Source organism: Corvus brachyrhynchos, unplaced genomic scaffold (assembly GCF_000691975.1).
Source record: "Corvus brachyrhynchos isolate BGI_N302 unplaced genomic scaffold, ASM69197v1 scaffold200, whole genome shotgun sequence".
NCBI classification, from domain to species: Eukaryota; Metazoa; Chordata; class Aves; order Passeriformes; family Corvidae; genus Corvus; species Corvus brachyrhynchos.
In genome coordinates this window covers 7,164,548-7,184,714 of record NW_008236184.1, presented here as the reverse complement: position 1 = coordinate 7,184,714, position 20,167 = coordinate 7,164,548, and the positions used below count along the sequence as shown (strand labels likewise).

The 20,167-nt window shown below is 48.4% G+C and overlaps 1 protein-coding gene across 5 annotated transcripts in view; it reads left to right on the top strand.

The window, feature by feature from the left end:
* The window catches only part of LRRK1 (leucine rich repeat kinase 1), a 76,998-nt gene extending 56,831 nt beyond the window's left edge, over window positions 1-20,167 (top strand). For 2 of the 5 annotated variants that reach the window (XM_017736528.1, XM_017736545.1), the window contains 12 exons: window positions 234-373; window positions 1,801-2,050; window positions 3,457-3,623; window positions 4,668-4,865; window positions 5,526-5,803; window positions 5,995-6,189; window positions 6,954-7,105; window positions 8,686-8,803; window positions 10,067-10,183; window positions 15,248-16,083; window positions 16,644-16,745; window positions 18,733-20,167. In XM_017736528.1, the coding sequence (XP_017592017.1) occupies window positions 234-373; window positions 1,801-2,050; window positions 3,457-3,623; window positions 4,668-4,865; window positions 5,526-5,803; window positions 5,995-6,189; window positions 6,954-7,105; window positions 8,686-8,803; window positions 10,067-10,183; window positions 15,248-16,083; window positions 16,644-16,745; window positions 18,733-18,910 (2,731 nt within the window). In that variant the 3' untranslated portion in view covers window positions 18,911-20,167. The remainder of the gene's footprint in view (window positions 1-233; window positions 374-1,800; window positions 2,051-3,456; window positions 3,624-4,667; window positions 4,866-5,525; window positions 5,804-5,994; window positions 6,190-6,953; window positions 7,106-8,685; window positions 8,804-10,066; window positions 10,184-15,247; window positions 16,084-16,643; window positions 16,746-18,732) is intronic. The other 3 variants (XM_017736532.1, XM_017736538.1, XM_017736543.1) reach the window with 2 other exon arrangements.

Below are 20,167 nucleotides of genomic sequence, written 5' to 3'. Positions count from 1 at the left end.
TAGCGTTTACCCTTTGTGAGGAACTGGCGTTTCTGTGCAAGAATTCTCTTCTGAAAGTCATTTGCAGAGCAGACTGAGTTGAAAATCACCCCCTAAGCTAGTTTGCTTTGTGTTTTGATGACTCATGAACTATGTGTTATTATGTAACTCAGGTTTCCTGCCAGAAAGAACACTTGTTGACACTGACACTTCAGAAAAGCTTCACAGGTCTGTCTTTTGGCTTTCTCACGCAGTGTCGAGTCTTCTGATGTGAACTGGAAAAAGAAAAAAAGTGGTGGAATTAAAATAATTTCCCAGTCAGAAGTGAGAGACTTTTCAGCCATGGCATTCATCACGGATCATGTCAACTCTTTGATAGACCAGTGGTTCCCTGGTAAGAGAACAATTGTAATTTTCTGTGCAGTGTTATGTCTTTTAAACAGAGGGTTCTTTTAACTTAGACAGAGCTCTCCAGGTGCACAATATTGTGTGTTAATTGAAGACCCCTCGGGCTCTCACAGTCTCAAGCCAATAACATCTGATAAAAGCTAATAAACCTGCAGACAGGTCAAGATTAGTTGCCAACACCCTTTGGTCTAGACATTGTGTCTTCCAGTCTGTCTGTCACAGCAGCACAGGTGAAACATTACAGATCAGGCAGGACCTGTAGACGTTCAAGAGACTTGTCCAGTGCTCATAGCAGGGGCAGGATTTGACCCAAACTGCTTGGTGCTGTCCCTTGAACTCATTTTGGCATCAGCTGGGATAAGAATTTGCCCATAATTTCTAACATTCTATGAGTTATAGAATTCTGATGTGAGAGGCATGAGAATGTGGTACCAAGGACTCCATGCCGAGGTAACTTCCTTGACTCCTGCAGCTGTTTCTCCTGTGTTCAACACAGATCCTGCTGTTACCCAGCAGGCTGTTTGCAACCCCAGTACACTTTGTTTGAAACGAAAGCAAAATCTGAAGTGCTCTTTGTCATCCTACCCTAGTCTAGAAAGCAGTGCCAAAGTCTCTTAATTGGAGGCTCTGTGGAGGAAACAGTGGTGCGCTCTCACATACATTCTACATATTCTGAAGATAAAAGAATATTTTATTTGCCTTTGGATTAAAATAATGCTAAAGTTAATCAGTGAAGCTTGAGAAGAGTCCCGACTTCAAAGGCTGCAGCCTGTGTTCACCCTGACTAATTGTGGGCATTTAACAGAGCCTGTCACCACCAAATCCCTCTGTAGTTTTGGGAGAGGTGTGAACCTCCCAAAGGCTCAGTCATGATAGAATCCATGTTTCCCGTGGAGGGGCTGAAAACGTTGCCCATGAGGGAGCCCACAGGAGCTGCGTTCCCAGCCTGGGTGCTGCAGGTGAGTGCTCAGCCTGAGCTCGGTGTGCTGTGCCTCCCAGCCTGCGCCCATCCCCATTCCCACCTCCAGCCATCTGGCAGTTTGCAGTCTGGGAAGAGACAGAGACACCCAGCAAGTAGAAGGGTCTCTCCAATGCTTTATTCACATACTCCTAATTTTTGCTGGTCCTGCATATATTTTCCTTGCAGGCTTGTGCATTACCTGTGACCAGAGCAGGGTGGGTGTTGGGTTACAGCCACAGTCCTGTCTCCCCAGCACTGTCCCTGTAGACATTGCAAAAAGCTATTTTCTATTCCAGTCAATACCCTGCAGCAGATTGCTGCTGTGTGAGCGCGACCGTTTCCAGCCAGTGGATCCAGGTCATGCCTGCGGACACTGGAATGCACTCGGAGCTGTTGTTCCTTCTCAGCTGGTGTGAATGATGTTGTTTCCTGTTTGTTTGCTCTCTTTGAAGCCCTCACAGCCATGGAGAGCGATGGCACGTTGCTGATGGAGCAGTATGTGCCCTGCCACATCTGTGCAGCTGCCAGGCCGGAGCAGGGCGAGGGCAGCGAAAGGGCAGAGGACGTGCAGTACTTCAACATGGAGGATTGTGTCTTGACTGCCATTGAACTGGACTACATCACATGTCCTAACCACCCTGACATCCCCGTGTCTCTTCAAGAGCTGGTCCCGGAGCTTTTCATGACTGATTTTCCTGCCAGGTAATGTGTGACAGCCTTTGATTGAGTTTCAGTGTACCTGTGCGACTTGGTTGGGCCCTTTTCCTAAGTCGCCTCTGCTAGAGGGATGTACTGACCACAGGAAGAAAATCCATCTGCTCTCAATCTGTGCTCTGGCAATTCATCCTGAACTGCACTCCTGGTGTTCAGCAACTTGCTTAGACAATAGCTGTGTGCTGACCGAGTCATCACACTGGGGGTCCTTTGAGATCACTGTGGTGCAATGTGAAAGTCCCTTTTTAAAGCCACAGCTGTCCTGCATTGCCCAGAACTCTGGCCAGAACTTTCTGTAGTTGGAGTCTTTCTGGGATCCCACAAAAGGAGATTTTAATGTGGCAAAACCAAAAGGAAGTCCCACTGAAATGGCCTTAATTTTGTAAGGGCCTGTAGGTGAGTGAGTTTATGGACACCACAGGAAGATTCACACTGAGTCGGGGCTCCTGCTCAGCTGAGGGCTGCTGGATGTGTTGGGTGTGTGGCAGCCCTGAACAGCTGAAGGAGCTCTTCCCTACCCATAGCAGCACTGCCAAATCTTTAAGCTGCTTAACTGCGTTCCCAGATGGGCTCAGTCTTATACCCCTTCTTAGCTGGTGTGAAGAGCAGGAGACCTGAGGGCAGGCAGGACAGGAGAGCAGTGTCCCCTTTGGCTCACCCTCTCTCGGACGTTTGAGTGCCTAATGCAGAATCATGAGACCTCTAGACCAAACTGTCCTGTTGGCTGCTGTCAGAGCGTTCTGTGCTCTCACTGGCCCCTGTTGCTTTGTTGGGGTCATTTTTCTGGGCAAACACCCCATCAGCTTGTCACGCCAGCCCTCCTCACACTGTTATCTCCTGCAGATTTATTTGGCGGGTGTGAGGCGAGTAGAGATGTTTGAAGTGTGAACAGCTGTAAAAGTAGTCTCTGGGAGAGTGGGGAAATGATGAATTGCAGCCTGGAAACACTAAGCTGATTTGAATAATCAGGTTTCAGAGTATGGGGCTGTTCGTAAACATCCTGTCCTGCCTTGGTGGAAAAAAGAGGAACAGGAGGTAAATTAAGAAAAAAAAATCGTTAATACAGATAAATGGTACAAGTATCAGTACCTGTGTCATCTGCGTGGAAAAGGAGCTTATGTGCTTCCAGATCTATTTGATTCTTGTGGGATAAATTAGTTAAAAGCCTTTTGTGCTTCTTTGCTAAAATTACTTTTTTCTGTGAGAAATCTGTTGTACACCATGAGCCAACATGGAGAGCACTGAGATGACCAAGGTAGTTTATGTGATCCAGTCCTCTTGTTAGAAAAGGCAAGAACCTATTAGGCATTTGCAAAAATGGAAAGCACATTAAAAACATGAATTTACAATGTCTTTGAAACTTTAATTAAAAACCCCCAATTTCTATTTGGCAGACTGTTCCTGGAAAATAGCAAACTGGAATGCAGTGAAAATGAAAACAACGTTCTTGGCCAGGGTGGAAGTGGAACTGTTATATATCGGGCACGATACCAAGGAAAACCAGTGGCTGTGAAGAGATTTCAGATTAAAAAATGCAAGGGTTCTCCCACTTCAGCTGCAGGTACAGTGCACAGATCCCAAGCTAAGACCAAAGAGTCTGCGAAGTGCTGACAGCATCTGTTTAAATACAGCATGGAAATAGATAGCCAAACTGATGGGTTTCAGTGGAGGAGGAGGATGCATCTGAGAATTCTTCATGAGTGCCTGTAGTGATGAAGGTCACTGGCACTGCAGGAGGCTTCTCTCCTGCAGGTCAGTGTGTGGATTCATAGGGTGCCAAGGCAGAGCCCTTGATTGGGAAGGGAGGCAAGATTTCAATTCCTGTTCCCATGCTATTTAGCCATGAGAAGTGTGGGTTTGCTTGGATTTGCACTAAGGACTTGTGGGTCTCCACCTCTGGATTAGTGTTTTACCCCATCTGTGCCAGCAGCTGCAGAAAGCAACCTGGGAATCCTTCTGAGCCCACCAGCTTCTCCACGCAGGGATGGGCTCTCCTGTGGAGCCCAAGTTTCCAGCAGAGCCTCAGTCCATGGAAAGGGGAAAGTGCCTTACATTCCTCATTTTTGTCAGGGGAGGATGTGGTGAATCCCTGAGCTGTGGAGGAGGCCAGCTGCTGTCCCAGTGACAAATAACCTTCAGGAAGAGCCGACCTGCCTGAGCAGCCTGTGGTGTGCTGTGGCAGCAGGACCATTATTGTGATGAGTCTCTCTTCTGGCAGGGAAGTTGGGAAGCTGTAGGGAGGAGCCCTTCCAGCAAAGGGTCTACAATGTGCCATCTACACAGAGACCCTGCTGGGAGAAGCACAGCACGAGTTTTCCAAAGTCATCCAGGGGATATATGAGAACAGCATGTGCCAGACACCTGAGCCTGGTGTTTAAGGACCAAGGGAGCTCTTGCTTCCTGAGGCACCAGATATATCCTGCTTATAGCCAGTGTCTGTTAGTGGCTCATGCATCAACATAAGGATTCAACTTAAAGCCTTGCTGTTGGCATAATCCCACCAGCTGCCTTACTCCTGCAGCCCTTGCTTGGTGGTCACCTCCCAAACAGTTTGTGACTCGTTTCCTGAGCTGGGCAGTCAGAAGGGGGTTGTGTGTCTTGCCAGATACCATGCTGAAGCACCTGCGAGCCATGGATGCCATGAAGAACTTCTCGGAGTTCCGGCAGGAAGCCAGCATGCTGCACTCCCTGCAGCACCCCTGCATCGTGTCCCTCATCGGCATCAGCATCCACCCGCTCTGCTTCGCCCTCGAGCTGGCCCCCCTGGGCAGCCTCACCACCGTCTTGTCTGAGAACTCCAAAGGTAAAGCCGGGCTCTCCCCCCACTCCTGTCCACCTGAAAAATGGTCAGCAATGTTTAAATTACTGCTTGATTTGCTGGAGAGGATTTTTTTTTTTTCCAGACTAAGGGAAGTGGGAAGGATGGAATTGTTCTTAAACTGGGCTTTTGGGAGGCTAGTAAAAATTGATGCTCAGGATTCTCAAAACTACTTTGGAGACCTGGATTTTCAATTTTTCTGCAAATTAATATGGAGTACATCTCTCTTCAGTGCTGCATGGATCATGCTGTGTTCTTCCCCCTGCAGATGGGTGTCTGGTACTCTAAATTATCTCATAATTATCTGTATTGCTGTCATTGTCAAATGAATGACACTAATTCCGAGATAAGTTGAGGCCATCTGACCCTCTTGGCACCTTGGCTTCATGTCAACTTTCAGTCAAACACTAATTTTCACCAGAAGATTTAGCGGCCTAGAAGTGAAAGGGTTTAAAAAAGGGATCTAATAGGACTGTCAGACGCATATAGTAACATAAACAGTGTCATTTCATATGGTGGCATTGAGTGATGTTTTAAAAGGTTGTCAGTTTACTGCTCTGGAGTTAAAAAGAGAAGGAGAGAGGGGTAAGAAGAAGCAGTTATGGCAATTACAAGAGCTGAAGAGGGGCTGTTCCTTTGTGCCAGGCTCCTCCTTTGTGCCGCTGGGACACATGCTGACGCACAAAATAGCCTACCAGATCGTCACAGGCCTGGCCTACCTGCACAAGAAGAACATAATCTTCTGCGACCTCAAGTCAGACAATATTTTGGTGTGGTCCCTGGACGTCAGAGAGCACATCAACATCAAGCTCTCCGACTACGGCATCTCCCGGCAGTCGTTCCACGAGGGCGCACTGGGCGTGGAGGGCACGCCAGGGTACCAGGCCCCCGAGATCCGGCCCCGCATCGTCTACGACGAGAAGGTGACTGGGGGTGTCTGTGGGGCAGCCCTGTGATGGCAGTGGGGGGCTGGCACCATTCCATGGCTCAATTGGCTCAATTCCATTATCCATGCATGGAGGTAGCACTGGCTTTCCCACTGTGGCCATCCTTGCTCTCCTCTTCACCCACCAACAGAGCCTTGCCCTGATTTTCCCTCTGTTTCTGGCTCTAGGTGGACATGTTCTCCTATGGGATGGTCCTGTATGAGCTGCTATCTGGCCAGCGGCCTGTGCTGGGACACCACCAGCTCCAGATCGCAAAGAAACTGTCCAAAGGGATCCGTCCTGTCCTTGGGCAGCCCGAGGAGGTGCAGCTCTACAGGATGCAGGCACTCATGATGGAGTGTTGGGACACTAAGCCAGAAAAGGTACAAGACCACCCACCTGACCTGTGTTCTCTGATCTGGCTGATCAGGAGGGCTGAGCTTGCTCCTGGTACAGCACAACAGCTCAATTGCCCATTTACCCCTCCTGCTGATTTGGTCCAGAATTTCTGTTGACTTAAATGAGAGTTTTATGAATGAAATGATGACAGATATGTCGCCTTAGACATCTGAAGGGACTTGAAGGTCCCTTGATGTTGATGGCAGTTAGGCTGCTGATTTGACCAGGGCAAGACATTACCCATAATTTCTAGAAACAGCTCCAGTGTCATGCTGTGAGTGCAACTACAAAGACTTCAAAATCCCCAAGATTATAAAAGGAGGTATGAGGAAGAAAAAGGTTCAAAGTACAAGAAAAGGATTATGCTGCATTGCGTTTTTCATGAATTTCAGTTGGTGTTTTAGAGCTGCTCTCCTTCAAACAAAGGTCAGCCTGACTCCCGAACAGCTCCACACTGTCATGCAATGGGTCGGCTTCCAAAATTTGTAAGCCTGAAGAAGTGATTCAGTAAAACGTGTAAGAGAATGACAGACCAAGCTTTACTAAATAATCATAGAACCATAGAATGGTTTGGGTTGGAAGGAACCTTAAATATAATCCAGCTCCAGGGACATCCAGCCTGTGCTTGTGCTTGGGATTGCCCCGATCCAGGGGTAGGACCTTGTGCTTGGCCTTGTTGAACCTCATAATTGTTATGGTTCTCTTATTTCATCTTGTGATGTGTCTTTCTCTTTTCCTTCCCCCTCAGCGTCCCCTGGCCATTTCTGTGGTCGGGCAGATGAAAGATCCTACCTTTGCAACGTTTATGTACCTGCTGCCGTGTGGGAAGCAGTCTTCCTTCTTCTGCTCCTCAGGGCAGGAGTACACGGTGGTGTTTTGGGATGGGAAGGAGGACACCAGGTGAGATGGCTCATATTAGCAATTTCTTTCTTTTTTCTTTTTCCTTTTTAAGTAAAAAATCCTTCAGCATCTTCTCTCCTGCCTCTGGGAGGGAGGTAAAGAAGGTGAAAGTGAACTTGGATGAATGCCAAGAATACGGTAAACACTGTTTTCCCAAACTCTTTTAATTGGGAACAGTGCTTGCTTTATAAAGGATATTTAATGAGCTTAACTCTGCTTCAGTTAATATGAGGAGAAGATTAGGGCAGTGTAATGATTCACACACACAGGATGAAGCATTTGCACATGAGAACAGACGTGTTCTGCCTTTCCTAATGAGGCCATTTAACACTAAACCTTTCCTAATTGAGGCTGCAGTTCCATCTCTCTTCTGCAAAACAATTAAGCACATGCTTAAATCCTATTGCAATCATCGGGAGTTAACCACATGCCTGGAGCTGTGTGTGCATCCAAGTGTGCACTGCCAGTAAAATGTGTTCTGGACTGAAGGCATGTGCTTAAAATGTTATTAAATTGTGGCTGAGGTGATGGCATTTTGCTCAGCCACATGTGACCTGCAGCTAGTTAGGTTCATTTTTATGGATGCTACTGATTTTTATAGCCTCAGTCTTATTTGGAAACCTTCACAAATTGATCTGAATTTTATATTAATGTGTTCATTATTTGTAACCATTAAGCTAATGGGAAAGGCACATGATTTGTTCCTGAACTATTTGCTTTGCTGTTTGTGGTGCCTGGTCAGTTGTTCAGTGCAGGCAGTGTAACTTTTCCTGCTGAACTGGTGAAGCACATGGCACTCCCAGATGTATTTTGAATACATGGATGTTGTCCAAATATTCACAGCAATATATCTCAGTGAATCTGCTTCCTGACTGGACAATCCACTTGCTGGAGACTGCTGAATAACAAGTTACTCACATGTGACAGATTTCAGGATGTGTAATTGCTTGTGCCACAGTTGGTAAAACATCTGGGACTCACAGATGTGGTTGTGAATATCCAATTATTGTTCAAACATTCAAACCCAATAAACTTCCCCAAACAAACAAAATCCTTTTAGCTACAAAAAACTATTAATTAGCCATATTTATAAATAATTTTTATTAGGTTACAGATCTTTGCTCTGTAGAATCATGCTCCTCTGTTTATGTACTGGAATAATAATGAAGCCAGATAACAGTGAGGCGGTGAACTTGGAGAGCAGATATTCTCTTGAGAACCTAATGGGCAAGATGGGCTGAGACTTCCCAGCTATTAATTACTGCTGTTCAGCTGGAGCTGTTTGTCTCACAGCTCAATTACAGGAACAGACCACATATGTCCTCGTAACCCTGTGCAAAGTCAGAGAGCTGAGTGTAAATCTTCACAGAAGCAATTGCACATCTGCCCCTGAGGAAGAGCCATGGCACATCTTTCTCTTCCTTTACAATGAGGAATTTACAGTTTGGAGGGGTGTAGATCCTTGCAGCATCATCCACATCTGGGCACTTGTGTTATGGCTTGGCCAAAAGTGCCACAAGTCCCTCAGCCCCGTGCAGGCGGAATGTTGGCTGTAGGAAATTGTTGCTTGGTCCTTTCAGGAACTACACGGTGGTGAACCTGGAGAAAGGAGTCATGGAAGTGCAGAGGATGAGCTGCCCAGGAATGAAGCTGTGCTGCCAACTCAAATTTCAGAATGCCCTGTGGACAGCCACGGAGGTGAGCATTTCCTGTGCCCCCCTTGAGAGAGTCCTCGTTAGAAGAGACACAAACGAAGAGAAAGAGCCTGTTAAATTAGTAAAGCCAAGAGTGTGTGAGACAAAGGGTGTCTCAGATGAACAGCATGACTTTGCATCTGCTGTCTCCAGGTGTTTTGTTTCTACCTGACACACAGATCCAGACTGTGCCTCCTGGAGCCCAGAGCGATCGTGGGAACTTGGCTTTCCAAGGGGAAACTCTCTGGGTTGGAGCAGTCTGTACCCAGGGGCTCACTGCGAAATGTCCTTATCTGCAAGTGATAAAGGGAGACAGGGACAGAAAACATGCATTTAAGGGTGGGTTTTTGAAAGAGGCCTGAGGGATTTGAAGGTTGGTGGGAAATGGGTACCCAAGTTTTGTGTTCACCGTGGAAAATTGCAGCTAAAAAGATAAGAGTGAGGGAGTGTGGCTGATTTATCCCCCAGAGCCCCTGACCACCCATCAAAAAGGGCTGTGTTAAGTGTCAGCCAGTTCTGACACCATCGTTTCACACAAAACAAAGAAAAAACAGCCCAAAAAATTAAATATACCTGAAGTTCAGTGTTTTAGAGTGGGGGGAAAAAAGCCACACTTGCTGAATAAATCATTTGTGTTGGTTGTTTTACTCCACCCTGGCATGGATGCTATGAACGTTGTGAATATAGATTTTTTTTCCCCATAGGAAAATAAAATAGAGGTAAAGCTCAAATATTCCCATTTTTCCCATAACAGTAAGTATTGAAAAATTAAAATTGAAAAATCTTAGAGCATTGTATTTCCACGTTTTGGATCAGAATGAAAAGTGTTGCTGGTTCCCAAACTGGGTGCTCTTGGTCAGTCTAGTAGATTTAGGAGGTGTGGGGCAGGTGTAATTCCAAATAAAATGTAATACCAGCTTCCCTTGAATGGACATACTAATGCAAAATAACATACAACCTGCTTCAGTTGTTTGGGATTTTAGCATTCAGGGTTGTCAGATGCTGCTTTTGGATGTGGTGAGAAAACCCCAATTGTGGTGACTTTTGGGTAATGCATATATTGCCCACAGCTCATTCTGGAGAAGGCAGCCCCTGATTTCTACCCACATGCCAAAGGCTCTCCATAGAAAGCAGAAATTCACACTTTGGATATCAAAAAATACAAATAAAAACTGGTTTTGGAACCAATTGGATCTTGTTCAGGTATCAAGATATGAAAAGTAGGGAGGTGATTGGCATTTATAGAATTTTATGTGCTCTTTCACAGGACCAGAAGATTTCTGTGTACGGATTGCAGGGCATGTGTCCCTTAAAGACTCCACTGAAGGGTTTAGACACTCCTGCCACTGTGAGCTGCTTCCTAGTGATGCCTCTTGTCAAAAGGGTAAGGAGCAACCCAAAGGAAAAGGGGCATTAGTGAGACACTGCTGCTGGGCCAAGCTGCCACGCTCAGCTGGTGTTGAAGGACTTTGCAGTGCCCAGGAAGTGAGCAGTGCAAGGAGGAGGTTTCCAGGTCTTTGTGCCTCTGCCAGAGGACAGAGGTGTGGGCAAGAACCAGAGTCAAGAGACCAAAGCTGGCACCTCCAAGCCTGCTGTGAAAATAGTCAAAACAGATCAAATTCCTCAGCAAGGAAGTTTTCCAGCTGTGTTTCCACATCACTGGAACACAGGGTTTAGGTTGATCAAGCAAAGTAGAGAAGACATGAAACAATAATTAGAATAGAGATTTGTTAAGTGCTAATGCAGGGCATGGGTATATCCTGCCCCTCATACCCACTGGTTTCCTGGGCTGTGTGCTGTCATTTGTGCACACAGTCATCCTTAAATGTTATCTGGGCTCAGCCACCCTCTTGTTTTGGTTTTGAATGAGAACACTTAGATAATACAGCTGTTTTGGGTAATGCTCTTATGGGTAACATGGATGATTACTCTTATGGGCATTAAAACAAGTTATATGTTATCTGCCTAGTCCTGGAATTGCCAACATCCCATTTCTGGCAGGAGAAATCTGACCTGAGTGCCTATTGAGGGCAAGTCTTGGGAGATGTGTAAAAACTGTTTTTGAGCTAAATTACCTCCGGTTTGCTTACAGCCACCTCAAGTGAAAACATGTAATTATGTTCCAACATTACTGGTAGCTGTGTAGTCTTTGCAAATGCCAGCAGACTGGGATGTGTCTGAGAGCTCAGCATGGGGCAGCTCTTGGAGCTGGTGGTTTATACCAGGCCTCTCCTGAGCCATTGTCCATTTCTGGCTCGTTTGCTGGGATTGCTGCATGGACTGAATCCGAGGCAGATGGTTTGTGTAAGGTGTGCTGCTGCACTTCCAAACATGGTGTAAGTAGGACTAAAGTAGGGCATCGATGTGAAGTTGGCACAGGGCTGGATTTCTCTGCATCTGTTGGCTTTCCTTGGCTCCCAGACCTGCAGCGTTTCTCTGCCGTGGAGTTTCATTTCTGATGTGTAGGGCAAATTTCTTTTTCATGTTGCCTGAGGTTCTGTCCAGGACAGTCAAAGGAGTCTTTTGCTTTCAGCTTTTCCACTGTCACACAGCTTGCAAAGCCATTCCTCAGGGGTTACGAGTGGCTTTATGTCTCCTGGTTTCTATTTCCAGTTTGTGGCTTGCCTAGAAAATGTCATAAATAATGCCAGGCCCTACAATAGCAATATTGAGTCTAGACACCTCCCTTCCTCCCCCGACCCTACCCAACCTTCCAGAAATCCACATCCCTTCAGCTCACTCCTTCTTAGTTTATTGGACTTACTTTTTCCTCTCTCCTTTCTATGAATGAATTTGGCAGTGAAATGGCCAGAGCAGCAGCCATGGGGATGTGCAGACCAGGCTGGCAAGAACTAAACCAGCCAGTTCTTTCAGAAAAACCTATGTGGAAAGCTTACACTTGTCACACACTTGTCACACTCACTGCATGGCCAGTAACCTCTATCAGAGTTATCACAGTCATTGTTGTCCAGTGGGGAAGGGAATTGCATTTCCCTGGGAAGAAAGCCTTTCGCTGGTGAGATGTGAGGTAACTTTTAGTCAGAGAATTGCCGAGGGATGTTGCTGGGAAGGGGAATTCTTTACGACTGCCTTGGGAAGGCTGATCCAAAAGAAATAGTTTCCAAAACTTGGTTTCTAATCCAAAGGAAGCATCATGGAAATTTGAAAGCAGCCGAGAGGGGCCCAGAATCTGAAACTCACCCGCCAAGGAAAAGTCTTGTACAATTTAAACTTTTTGTTGCATGCTTTTTGTTACCAGGATGATTCTTTTTGGTAAACAATACAGTTTTCAGAAGAAAAAAAAATGAGCAAATGAGCAGGTTAAAAAGGGCAATCCAAGACATGTTCTGCCTTGGTTTGCAGTGTTCTTACAAAGAGATGTGGAGGGAGAGAGAAACCTGAATGAGTGCAAATCTTTGGCCTCTCGCAGAAACCTGGAACACATGGAAACAAAAGCTGCATTTAAAGGCTGCAGCCAGCAGTGCCAGACCCTGCAGGGATGAGAGGAGGAGGAGGAGGAGGTGACCAGGCCCTGGTGTAGCGTTTTTTGCCATTTCTCCTGACCTGCTGGCAGTGGTGGCTCGGCCGCAGGACAGGACGTCTGGAGCCGGCTCATCCCCGCACATCCCACCCCGGCACGGCCCCGCTCCGGGCCTTCCTCCTGGCACGGTGGGGCTGCTGGCAGTGCAGAGCCTTCAAATGCAGTTTTGTTGCTGTGTGTTTTTGTTGGCTCTTCATGGAGCCCAAATGTTGAAAATGAATTCTGAGAAAGTTACTTAAGGTTTCTGGAGACTGCAGCCCTGCCTGCCTTTGGTCACTGCTGGAATACCCTGATCAGGAGAGTTTTGCCTCACCAGCACCGAATAAAATCTGGCAGGTCAGTGGCACCTGTGGGGAGGTGGTTTTTGACATGGCTTTCTGTGGAATTGGTCACTCTCTCAGCTCAGTCATGTGAGGGATGGCAGGGTGAGGGCATTTCTCAGCATTTGAATTCCTGCTCCTTGTTTCTTATCTCTCTGAGAGATAACAACAATGGCTGGAGAGAAACAGGTCCTGATAGCTGAGGCAGAGAGTAGTAAGTGCCCCAGTGGAAAAAATATCTTCCCAATCTGCTTCCACCATTGTGCCATCCCAGCCAGGCCAGGATTTGGCATTGGTATTGCTGGTAACACCAGGAGGGGGTCACTGACCCACCTCTGCCTGGTTATGGTGCCAGCTGCTCAGTGCCAGGGAAATTTGGCCTGTGGAACCCAAAAGGGAATAGGGATTCTGTTCTGCAGTAGCTGACACTAATCAAGGAATTCAAAATAATTTCTTATGAAGACTATGCTTGGATAATTCAGAATTATCAAATCAAATGAGACAAAATTATAATCTCTGAAGATTTTAATGGAGTCCTGTGTCACTGACGCTGGGAGCAGTTCAGGCTGACATACCCACATTACAGTTAATATCTGATGTTCCCATTTCAATTTAAATTTTCCGTTTTTAGTAAGAAGTGCCTCTTGTGCGGGGTCCTTCAGACTGAAAAAGTTGGACCATTTTTTACCAGAGAAATGTGGGCTGTTCTGCTTTGTTTTATTCAGTTTTAAATAATTGAACTCCTTTCCAAAGAAAAAAGTAACCCAAAACCCAGCTTGTGCAAAGCATCGTGCCATGATCCAACCTACTGATGCAACTCCTTGGCAAAGCCACTTCCAGGAGCCTTTGCACCAGATGCACATGGCAGCAGGGACATGGCACTGAGCACTGCAGGTCATTGGGGTTTTTTTTAATTAGTGGTGAGAGAATTGGGACTGAACTAAGTTAGTCCAAGCCCCATTTCACAACTTTCCACTTGCTTTCCTAGTTTTTCCCATTACAGTAATATTCTGCTGTGATTTGGATTAGTCATACGGGCTCAGCACTCTCGTGGTTTTACTCATACTTGGTGTGCAGAGAGTGTCTCTTTGTCCAGGACTCTCAACGAGCCTTGCAAGCAGAGCTGTCAATTAAATCACAGCCTGCACTACCTGCCCCTCAATAGCTGGGGCAAGTCAAGATACTGATTTTTCTGTGGATTTAGGCCTGGAAACACTTGTCCAGGCCTGGCAGAGTCAAGATCCCTGCAAGGCCACAGGGATGCCTCAATTTAATTTTTGTATTCCCAGCAAAGGGTGACTCTGAGCCCTCAGCCCATCTCACTGGCATCCTGGGCATGCCAAAGGCAGGGCTTTCCACTGTGGAGAGGCTTAGGAGGGGTGAGGTTGTGACAGCTTGTGGTGCTCTGTCTGGTTCTATTTGGTTTGCTGTGCTTAGTCCCGGCAGATTGTAACAACAGCAAAAAAGTCCTGGGTAAAATGGTCTTTTTTTAGAATTTATTGCTCCGCAGGGAGGAAATAGAAAGGCCTTTGAGGTAAGTATTGTTTTATCTGCTTCACAGATGGGAGAGTTTCTGGTACAGACCCAAGGTCACGCGGAGTTTTGTTCCCAAGAGATCCATTTCCCAGTCTGTTTAACAGCATTTTGCCCCACTGGGATGAGCTGGAATTGCTGAGCCATGGCCTTCTCAGCAGCTCCTGCCCGTGGGACGTGAGGGATGAGGGATGCATCGCCGCAGAGCTGGAGCTGTGTCCAGCACATCTGTACATTTAGGGGCAGGTTTTTACCAGCCTGCAGAATTGTTCGTGGCACTTGGCAGGTGCTTTGCTAAGCTGCTGCTGCTTCTGTGTCCTTGGCTGGGATGTCTGAGCTGCCAGGGATCCCAGACCCAGAGTACATCCCTGGAAGAAGCAGTGGTCTGAGAGCAGCAGACACTGGATGTGGAGCAATCACTGGATGTTCATGTTTGTGAGAATATTGGCTCCCTCTTTCAATTTTTACTGCGTTTCTTCCATTCCTCTCCTACCTACACTGATAGCAATAGCTTTGCTCCTTTTTGGAAGTGAGCCGGGTTTCTACAGCTGGATTCCTAGGATCATGATGGCTGTCTCTGAATATACTCCAGCTTGAATTTGTTAACCTTCAGGGCAGGCTGCCAGGTCTGTCTGTCCGCCCTTGCTAGTAAAGAGAGAGGTAATACTGGGTGAGAGAAGTGGGGCTCTGCAGCAGCTTCTAGGGAATGACTTCTTTTTATGTTGCTGTTATTGCTGGTTTGGGCTAAGTTACTGGTGTTCTTGCAGAGTGAGGAGCAGGTTGAGCTTCTGGGATTGAAAGCTCTTGTATTATAGAGAAGTAAAGAAATAGGAAAAAATTCTTTGCTGTGAGGGTGGTGAGGCCATGGCACAGAGAGGTTGTGGACTCCCCATCCCTGGAAGTGTCCAAGGCCAGGTTGGACAGGGCTTAGAGCAACCTGGTATAGTGGAAGGTGTCCCAGCCCATGGCAGAGGGATGGAATGAGATGGTCTTTTAGGTTCCTTCCAACCCAACCATTCTATAATTCCATGAAATTTTTCTCTCTTTCTTCCAGAACTCATATGTGGTGCTGGCCGGCTTGTCAGACGGACTTGTAGCCATGTTTTCAGTGTCCCAGGGCCTGCCAGGGGACAACTGCTCCTACCTGTGCTCCCACACAGCAAACCGGTCCAAATTCAACATCTCCGATGATGACCCGCGGCAGAACCCGTACCCGGTGAGAGCCATGGAGGTCACCAACAGCGGGGCCGAGGTGTGGTACAGCAACGGCCCCGGCATCCTCATCATCGACTGCGCCTCCATGGAGATCAGCAGGAGGCTGGAGCCCTTCAGCCCGCCCTCCATCATCACATCCATCGCCTGCAATTCCGAGTGCCACGGGGAGGAGGTGGTGTGGTGTCTGGATGATAAAAGCAACTTTCTGGTGATGTACCACGCCACCACCTACCAGCTCTGTGCACGCTACTTCTGCGGGGACTGCAGCCCCCTTAGAGACATGTTTACAATCCAGCAGCCCTCAGCTGCTATCCCAGCCACAGCCCCCATCAGCCACAGGGTGATGGAGAACAACCCACAGGGGGACATGAGCATCATGTACAGCCCGGACGTGGGCACCCAGATCCTGAACCATCAGGACTCACTCACAGATTACTGCTCTGTGTCTTCCTACTCCTCCTCACCTCCCAACAGGGTGACCCGCTGCCCCTCCAGCCTGCCCAGCTCACCCACGAGCTCTTCCAGTGCGCCCTTCTCCACAGATTTTGAGGAGTCAGAGAAATTCCACGAGCTTAAGGCTTCCCTGGATCATGATGCTTTGCCTGCAGGTGACAACACAGAGCATCTCCAAGCAGTCAAGATTCTTCCCGTAAAAGACCTCATCTGGATCCCCAGGTAAGGGGGTCACTTATCAAAGCAATTTAGTCAAGATCCCTCCTGGCTGAGCATGAGATTAACTCAGGCTAATTCAGTAGCTTTTGCATTCCCAGTATGATTCACCTGGCCAGAAAGTCAAGTTACCATTAAGAAATTCTGTTCCCAGTACAATGCCTTTTGAAAGTAGTAGTGTTGAGCAGAATGGCCACATGGAAGGCCTTGCTGGGTTGGTTTCAGCAGAATGAGAAGGGGTGGTCAGACTCCAAGCCCTGTTTTCCCAGCTACTGAGGAAATAAAGAGCAGCAGGGAGCCTCCTTGCTCGGACACAGCCCTGGCAAGTCCTGCTGCCTCCTGTGGAGCTGATGGAAACCTCTGGGAAGCTGATTTTGCTTGTCACAGGATCTCTCACTGCAGTGGGTTCAGGATGCCCCTGTGGCATCACACTTCTCCATCCCCTGCAAGACATCATGTGGCTGCAGGTGGGCGTGGAACAGAGGATGGATATCCAGCATGGATCTTCTTCAGCTGACAGCATCTCCAGTGCTGAGGATGTGACATCTCCCTTGTTTCTCTTCTAGGAGAGGAGGGGACATCATCATCATTGGGCTGGAGAAGGAATCGGGCACCCAGCGGGGCAGAGTGATCGCGGTGCTGAAGGCGGGGGAGCTGGCTCCCTACGGGTGAGGCTGACTGGGAACACCAGTCTCCAGGTGGATCTTCTTCAGCTGACAGCATCTCCAGTGCTGAGGATGTGACATCTCCCTTGTTTCTCTTCTAGGAGAGGAGGGGACATCATCATCATTGGGCTGGAGAAGGAATCGGGCACCCAGCGGGGCAGAGTGATCGCGGTGCTGAAGGCGGGGGAGCTGGCTCCCTATGGGTGAGGCTGACTGGGAACACCAGTCTCCAGAGGCACAAGGGGACTGGGGTGTAGGGGGGGGGCTCTACAGGTTCTGAAGGCTCTTGGGAGCTTCCTCTTGGCTTCCAGCAGCCTCTGAGGAGTTCCTACCCAGAGGAGACTCAGTCACTGGTTGTACATCAAGGTGTGTGCATTCTGTTAGAGCGGGGCAGACAGCGAGGGGAACGCACTACAACCTGGTCTCCAAAATCCACAGGGACCGAGCACCCCCATAATGACACAGACAGGACCATGCACAGTGTGATAAAGTCGGCCTGATCCTGCCTGGTGCTGGCTCCCGGTGCTCCAAGGGCACCTGGCAGAAGGTCAGAGCAGCTTGGCAGACTCAGGCCCTGCTCTCAGAACAAGAGGTGTATTTATGCAAGCACGGCGCTTGTCTGTGGCTGCATTCACGTGGGTCAGGTTGATGTTCTGGCTCTAAATGAGCACCTTTGTGCTGTGGGCAATGACAGGCCGGGGGTGGCTCCTGGAGCACAGGGGAGAGCAGTTATATACGTTAATTTAAAATGTTTCATAGAGTGAAGGAGAGTCCAAATAAATAAATAGCTGATGGAGAGGTGGGGGTGTTTCCGCTGATCACTTAACAACTCGTCGTATTTATGTCCAAACAAATGCAGTTTAAGCACTGCTAAGGATTGTAAATGATCATTTATTACCACCAGGAAAACACAACAGAAGATCAAAGGCTCCTGCCATTCCCTCTACACTGAACTGAGTGTCTTTATCAGTTAGTTGGGAGGAGAGAATTCTCTTTAGTGGTCACAGGTACTCTTAGGTTGGTTTTGCTTTACTCAAATTGAGTGTGGAGTTGAGGCAGAGTGACAGGACATCTCACACCTGTCCTGCTCTGCTGCCTGACTGGACCACGCACTATGGCCATTGGCCCTCCCTGTTTTAACAGCAGGATAAAGAGTAGGGTAGTGCCTGCCTGCTGAAGGGCAGAGCAGAGAGGGGAGGGAAGGGAGGAGGCTTCGTAGGGGCAGTTTCTGATAAAAACCAGCTGCCAAGGACAGTTCTATGGCCAGTGCTCCCAGCTGGGGACCTTTCTGGGAAAAGAGTTTGGGACCAGCCTTCCCCATCTGCTGTGGGAATGGTAAAAGGAGCCCAGTGAGGGCTGGACTCCTGTCCCTTGGACCCTGCAAGGGAAGAGTGTCATTATCTGCCCAGCCACTTCCCTCTGAGGTTCTTGCAGGGCCAGCTTCAATGGAGACCATGAAGGGAAGCACATACAACACAGACCACACAGATCCCTGAGTCCTGCCACAGCTGTGCCTGCTGCTCTGGGCTCTGGGCTCGGGGCTCAGACCCCAAGGTGGCAGAGCTGGGCTCCATCCCACCTCCCCGCTGTATTCCAGGCTGCGGAAGCTCTCGGCAGCCTGTCAGCTGTGTTATGAGGAGCTGTTCTGAAAATGCCCAGCTGGCAGCAGGAACAAGAGTGTGGATTTAGCAATCAGGAGATTACCAGCAACTTCAAATGCCACGGCAGACTTAAGCTGCCACCTGCACGTTTAGGCACCTGAATCCCTTTAAAAACTTTTTTCCATGTCACTGAGCTGCTTGGTTTTGATGTGACACCATTTCTGATCCCTCTCTTTGTTACATTCTCATTGCTCAAGGATTTGCACCTTATAGAAAGCTTGTGTAGCTGGAAGGGAAGCTCATGAGCCGATGCTGCGCTTGCAGAGCTGCCCTTCCCTGTAATGCCCTTCCCTGTAATGCCCTTCGCTGCTCTCTTCTCCCTTCCCCAGGACGCTGGTGGATGCAGCTCTCATAGCAAAGGACACGGTTGTGTGCTGCTTTGAGAATGAAAACATGGAGCGGTGCCTGGCTGTCTGGAGGGGCTGGAGTGCCAGAGACTTTGACATTTTCTACCAGGCCTACGAAGAGCTGGGAAGGCTCGAGACCTGCATGCGCAAGAGAAGGTAGTGCCTGTGGTGCTGGGATCCGAGACTCAACGGGAGATGGGAGCATCCTGGACTCGGAGACACGGCCCGGAACAGGGGTGATGGGGGGAGTGTGTGTCTGGTTTGCTGCTAGTGAGCACTGTGGGGTTCCCAGATCCCCATCAGGGCTTTTGGGGAATAAAGAAGCCAGTGTGAGCAGGACCAGGACAAGCCTGGGAGCTGGGCCAGCTCTCGGCTCCCCTGCTCCATCACACGCTCCCCTGCACTAGTTGGGAGCAGAGGCAGAGGTGGCTGCAGTTCTGCTCATTCTTCGATTTCCAGTTTGTTCTTCCCTGTTTTAAATTCCTTCTTCACCTTCAGCATGCCCTGGCTGCTGCTGCTGCTTTTGTTGTGTGTTTTTCAGCCAGGAGAGCTCCGATAGCTCCACAAGCTCTTCCCTGGGAGCCTGAGCACGTTACCATCCCGGCTGCCTGCTGGCCGGCAGTGTGGGAACTGTGGGCTGATTCACCCTGTTCCCAGGGAAAATGCATCTGCTGGAAGCCCTGCACTGTGGGGCTGCTTCCCACCTCCCTGCAACTCCATTAGAGGCTACTTCAGGTGTAGTCCCCATGTAGAGATACCCTGGTGTAGGAATCAGCTAGAAGCTGTGGCTGGCCACTGCATTCCTGGTTCCTAAAAGCTGTAGTGGTGCCGCGTTCCTGTGAGGAAGCCCAAAACAACCTGCCAGGAATGCTGCACCAGTGAGCTGGTTCATGGCATTGCTGCCTTGTCAATGGAGCTGATGGAAAGCAAAGCCACTGGGTGTGACAGACATTCCTGGTGGAAGAGGAGGGAGCCCTGTGGCCAGGAAGGTTTATAAGCTGTCTCTGCTCCACTTCCCTTTCTCTTGGGAAGTGCACTCTGGAGCAGCAGGAACACAATAAGCTCAGTTTGCCTGTGTATCTGTGCAGCTTCCACCCACCACAGCTTGTATTTTATCTTCATTAGTGGCCTGGGATGCTGTATTGGCTCTGAATCCAATTGCACTTAATTATCCCAAGCATGTACAGCAGTGTAAAAAGTGCCCCCAGCTATGCACCCTGTATAAAAGTGTACAGTTTGAATTTTGGACCTTTCTTTTTCTTTTTTTTATCCCAAGAAACTTGTGTGAGCATCGGCAAGGCTGGCCAAGGCCGAATGGGCAGGTTAACCCTCTGGTTCACATTTCTGTGGCAGGCTGCTAAAATATCCTTCTTCAGAAATAGAATGTATCTTAAAATAAACAGATTCCTCCCCAGGA